The 5,488-nt window shown below is 35.9% G+C and overlaps 2 protein-coding genes across 2 annotated transcripts; both read left to right on the top strand.

The window, feature by feature from the left end:
• The first annotated feature begins 1,215 nt into the window (after positions 1–1,215).
• Positions 1,216–1,737, top strand: LOC113306230 (GDSL esterase/lipase At4g16230). The gene has a single exon (XM_026555190.1). The coding sequence runs from the start codon at positions 1,216–1,218 to the stop codon at positions 1,735–1,737; it is 522 nt and encodes a 173-aa protein (XP_026410975.1).
• A 1,420-nt stretch (positions 1,738–3,157) lies between these two features.
• On the top strand, positions 3,158–4,742 carry LOC113306229 (GDSL esterase/lipase At4g16230-like). Its single transcript, XM_026555188.1, has 5 exons — positions 3,158–3,410; positions 3,612–3,742; positions 3,842–4,081; positions 4,170–4,431; positions 4,513–4,742. The coding sequence occupies exons 1-5, from the start codon at positions 3,158–3,160 to the stop codon at positions 4,740–4,742; spliced, it is 1,116 nt and encodes a 371-aa protein (XP_026410973.1).
• Positions 4,743–5,488: the final 746 nt, after the last annotated feature.

Raw genomic sequence — 5,488 nt, 5'->3', positions numbered from 1 at the left:
TTTTTAACTATCTCTTTGTACAAACCTTTCGTCAAAGGTTGTGCGATATTCTCTTTGGACTTTATCTATCAATGGAAATAACGCCAATTGAGATTAGTTATTTTTAGCTTTAGTTATTATAGATTGGCTAGCACAATGTATAGATATAGCTGGCACAGGCCTATGCCAGAGAGGAATGTCTTCTAAAAATTATCTTAGGCACTCGGACCCCTCTCTTTCTTTATCTAACGTAATACTCTCAGATTCCATAATGAATTGAGCAATATGTTTATCTGAAAATCTTCCAAAAACAAACCCTATTGCTAGAGTGAAAACATATCCACTTGTAGTACAACTCTAAAAATTCTGAAATTTTGCGTGGGTAACTATCAAGGTGTCTACTATATTATGTCCAAAGGGTTCGTCGAAATTCCTTATATATTAAGAGATAACTTCGAAACTATACATCTGACCAAAATTTCTTTTTTTGTTTTTCACTCCACAATTAACATCCATGATTATACAAACTATGATGTCTTAAGAAAAATCAAATAATCAAAAGTTATTAATACTTAACTCCTTTATAGTGGAAGTGATCGATTTGACGAAACGGACGAGCTCCCAAAATCTCCGCAACAACAACAAGGCAAGACTTTGAAAAAACAGAGTGAGTCACGTGTTCAACACGTTGCCCTTAAGACATTAGCGCCCGGCTACACCCAAAAATGATGATATAGCCCTCACAAGACTGATATCTCCAGGATAAAACACTCTACTACACCTACTACTAGCATATGTAGTAGATGCTCAACTTGAGCTTGGCAACTCCGAAAACCCTTAAGGAAAATCGCGAATGCTAAAGAAAACAATTTAAAATATTTTTTCCCTTGGGGTCTCTCTAAAAATAGAGAATCCCTTTCCCATTGATTTTATAAAAGTAGTGAATTTGTTTATATAATTGACAAATACAACTTAATAAGATGAACTCCCCGATGTGGGACTAAAAAACTTATATAGTCTCTTAAAACAACTAAAAAGTGGAAATTCCACGGTGTGAGACTAATAAGTTTTTCATTCATAAAAGAAAACAATAAATTATAATTTTTATTAAAACTTTCAAAATCGTATTTTATTAATTGTTTTCCAACAGTAGCAACTAACATCTGATGATTCTATATATGTAGAGATTGTATGAAATGGATGCAAGAAAGATCGCTGTTGCGAATGTTGGGCCTGATGGGTGGCATTCCATTTGAAAGAGCTTTAAACGGTGGTTCTTGCAGGGATTCCATGAATAATGCAGCATTGTTATTCAACAAGAAATTGAAGAGCCTGATCATGGAGTTGAATTCAAATCTTGTTCAATCGAAGTTTGTATATGCAGATGTCTACAACATGTTTTCTCATTTTCTCGTTAACTATCAATCTCATGGTGCGTATGTTACATATTTAGTACATCAATTTTCGAGGTCAATTTATAGGGATATGCCTGATATCTCTATGTTCATAGGTTTTGAGAACTATACAACTTCATGCTGCAAAACACTTCCAGGCCAGTTCCGAGGTTTGTTACCATGCAATCCAATATCAGAAGTATGTAGTAACCGATCCAAGTATGTTTTTTGGGATGAGGCTCATCCAACTGATGCTGTTAATGTCATTTTCGCAAAGAAGTTGCTCGACGGCGATTCTAAAGATATGTATCCAATGAATCTTCACCAACTCTACTACGAAAATGTTGCTCGACGGCGATTCTAAAGATATGTATCCAATGAATCTTCACCAACTCTACTACGCATGAGATTTTGTTCAACAAAAACCATACCGTAAAACCAGAACACCGCTGCCACGGTGGGGAAGGCCGACCGAAAGAAGAAAAATACGTCAAATAGAAAACGTGAAAGTATCACTTTTTTTGAAACATAGGGACTACGTCATTTTATTAGTTGCAAGGAAAAATTAGTTGATGCACTAGCCAAAATATTATTGCTTAATGTGTTATGCATTCTTTATGGTGGTTTGCATAACGATTATGTATTCAATTTTCAAAAATTATACCTAAATGGATAAACACATCCGAAGTTTTCGTAAAAACTTCAAATTTGGTATTGTTGTTTATATTCGTTGTGTAGATTTTTTTTAAACCTTTCCAACCAGATAAAATTTATAAATTTCTAAGGCACGAATTTTTAAATATGTTATATTCTAGTTTGCTTGCCAATTATACTCCTGAAAAAATAGGATAATAAGGAGTTATAATAATTGAACTAAATGGGAAGGGCATCTTTGGTTTTTCAAGTCCCAAAGACTACCACCAAACCATTTCAAATTTTTTTATCAAATTACAAATTTTTATTATGCTTCATTTTATAAAAAAGTGGTCATAAAAAGGACTCCCTCCCACGGGCCCTCGGATCCTCCGCCGGTCGGCCCACACCTTTGGTAACCCTCTTTTTTGCCTATGAAAAAACTGTTTTCGTCTTGAAAGGTTGGTGGTTCAAATCTTCCGTCCGTTTCAATCATTTTAGATAGTTCGATTCTATGTTAAAGTTGTTTTTGAGGGTTTTCTGGATTATTGAGGTAATCGTCAGAGGACGTAACTTCAAAGTAGTTAACTAGTTATACATATATATATATATACCTTCAAATTAGCTGCTTTTCATTTTCATCTTCGCCATAATACTCTATTTTCCCTCTTCAGCTCTCTGTCGTTTATGCGCACCACGGCATATTATAAGTGTTTGAGCCGTTTCTTAGTCGGGGCAATCTAAATTTTAGTAGTATTTGTTTGTGCTTCAAAAGTGCTAACTGCATGCATATATATATGCGTAAAACCTACTCTATTGGAAAAAACAATCATAAAAACGGGATTGTGAGTGATCCAAGTTTCATCTCTGCACTCTTTTTTCTCCATGACCATGGGGAAGCGGAAACATAAATAAATTGAAAGTCGTTTGGGTTGTTTTGAATATGCAGCCAAAATGACGTAAACGTTTGTTAGCAAGGAAAAAACCCTTAATAACTCTTGCCATGATGCCGTATAAAATAATATATCATCCCAATAATGAGCACCATAATGTGAGCAATGAATAGTAATAATTTTCTATAAATACCCAAGCTCGTAGTCTTTGTTATAAACCAAAAAAGAGAGAATTGTTTCCGGTTATTGAATTGAATAATGGGTTTATGTACATATTTTCATGCTCTACTTCATATTGCAATTTTTGCCTCATTATGGCGAAGGTCTTGTTTCGCCTTGGAGACATTTCCAGCTACTTTTATTTTTGGAGATTCTTTGGTTGATGCTGGTAACAATAACTATATTGCAACTATTGCGAACGCAAATTACGCGCCTAATGGGATGGATTTTCCTGGTGGCGCTAATTGTACTGGACGTTTTTCCAATGGAAGAACCGTGGTCGATATCGTAGGTAGGTAATTAGATATTATTATTTCAACGCCTGTTTAGAAGTTATCTGACTTCTTTATATTAGCTATGGGAGGTTGAGCTCCGGTTGAGTTTATTTTGCTCGAGTTATCATGAATATGTGTAACTAATTAAGAATGTTTTGTGAAATTTCGGTTTTTTATTTGAGCACTATTTGATTTATGTTCATGGACTGACCGAGCAGGGGAAGAGGTGGGTTCGAGTGCTTATATTCCTCCTTTCTTGGCCCCTACAACAGTCGGAGATGTCGTCCTTCGTGGAGTCAATTACGCATCTGGTGGTTCTGGAATTCTTAATGAGACGGGTGCTATCTTCGTACGTATTTAAGCTTCAATTACTGCTCTCATTGATCGATAAAAAAATAAATAAACTGTTGGTCTCATTGATGTACGTTGTCTTAATATTGAGATATAGGGTGGTCGAATCAACTTGGATGCACAAATCGATAACTTCGCGAATACAAGGAAATATATCATCTCAGCTGTCAACGTTTCATCCAAAACATCACTTGGGGAAGCTCTTTTCTTTGTTGTAATTGGTTCTAATGATTTCATTGCCAACTACTTCACTCCGATTCCCTTAATACCTCTGCGAAAGGTTACCCCAGAAGTGTTCGTTGATTCAATGATATCGAGACTCAGACTTCAATTAACCGTAAGTTGAACTTCTGGCCTTCGTTTATTTTTTCGCTTACTGATCTGATTTATTCATATAGTAACAAGTGATGGATAGATGTGTGTAGAGATTGTATGGAATGGATGCAAGAAAGATTGTTGTTGCGAATGTTGGACCAGTTGGTTGCATTCCATTTGAAAGAACTACAAATCACCAAGTTACAACAAGCGGATCTTGCAAGGAATCCATGAACAATGCAACAATATTGTTCAACACGAAATTGAAGAGCCTTGTCATGGAGTTGAATTCAAATCTTGTTGCATCCAAATTTGTTTATGGAGATGTCTACAACATCTTTTCTCATCTTGTTGACAACTATCAATCTTACGGTGTTTATATTAATAACGTTAATTCGAGTTTAGTTCATAGGAAAATATGACGATAGTAATGTCTCTGTAATTTTGCACTAGGTTTTGAGAACTACACAACATCATGTTGCCAAATACTTCCTGGCCCGCTGCTTCAAGGTTTGTTACCATGCAGTCCAACATCAATAGTATGCAGGAACCGATCCAAGTATGTATTCTGGGATGAGGCTCATCCGACTGAAGCTACTAACGTCGTTATTGCAAAAAGGTTTCTCGATGGTGATTCTATGGACATGTATCCAATGAATATTCGCCAACTTTATTACGCATGATGAGCCTTAGTTCTGCAATTACCTATGCCACAATGTAAAATCACTGTCAATGAAATTAAATTTGTGGTGGGTGCTGGAACAATGTAAGGAGGGATGATCCTTGGACAATCTCATGCAAATGTATTATACACATTATTTACTATAACAACATTATGATGTAATCAAGTAAGCTATGAGATAAATATGCATATCATTCGGTTCAAACTACTCGTGGAGGCAGATGGGACTTCGAAACTCTTCATGAAAAAAATACTCTTACATAAATGATCACAGAGAGTCGAGGAACTTATTGCTTAAATAAAGCTTGGCCGCACCCAGCGACGGAACCAGGATTCTTGGTCTGGAGGGGCTAATTTGTTTTTCACAATACGTTATTTTCTTTTCCCATTGTAATATTTGATAAATACGGCTACAGTACGTGGTACGACGTGTTGTCTTTTCTTATCTCCATATCAGATTTCAGCTTGGGAAGTTCTTTCCTGAACGCATTGCTTGGAGGTGGCTGCGGTTTTTTCCGTGATGCGGCTCTTTTTGTTTCTTTTTGGAATGTTTTCTGCGCTTATGGCGTCTAAACATTTTCAATATACTTATATCTGCGAAGGAAGGGGAAAGAAAGAGCACTAACCAAAAAAGGAGTGACATATCTAATTTAGCGGTTTGGTGTACTATTTTGGTAACTGATTAAGTAGACAAAAGGAAATGGGAGTCGTTCTGTTATACTTCACATCCTTTGCTATTTAATTTTG

The sequence above is a fragment of the Papaver somniferum genome, chromosome 8, assembly GCF_003573695.1.
Source record: "Papaver somniferum cultivar HN1 chromosome 8, ASM357369v1, whole genome shotgun sequence".
Classification (NCBI taxonomy): domain Eukaryota; kingdom Viridiplantae; phylum Streptophyta; class Magnoliopsida; order Ranunculales; family Papaveraceae; genus Papaver; species Papaver somniferum.
Note: the sequence above shows the minus strand (reverse complement) of the source record. Positions and strands in the feature narration are given on the sequence as shown.

Bases quoted from the DNA above. Each gene is read 5' to 3' on its own strand.
- LOC113306230 (XM_026555190.1), top strand. From the start codon at position 1,216: ATGGGTGGCATTCCATTTGAAAGAGCTTTAAACGGTGGTTCTTGCAGG.
- LOC113306229 (XM_026555188.1), top strand. From the start codon at position 3,158: ATGGGTTTATGTACATATTTTCATGCTCTACTTCATATTGCAATTTTT. The intron at 3,743-3,841 runs GTACGTATTTAA...ATTGAGATATAG, and splicing joins ATGAGACGGGTGCTATCTTC to GGTGGTCGAATCAACTTGGA. The intron at 4,082-4,169 runs GTAAGTTGAACT...AGATGTGTGTAG, and splicing joins GACTCAGACTTCAATTAACC to AGATTGTATGGAATGGATGC.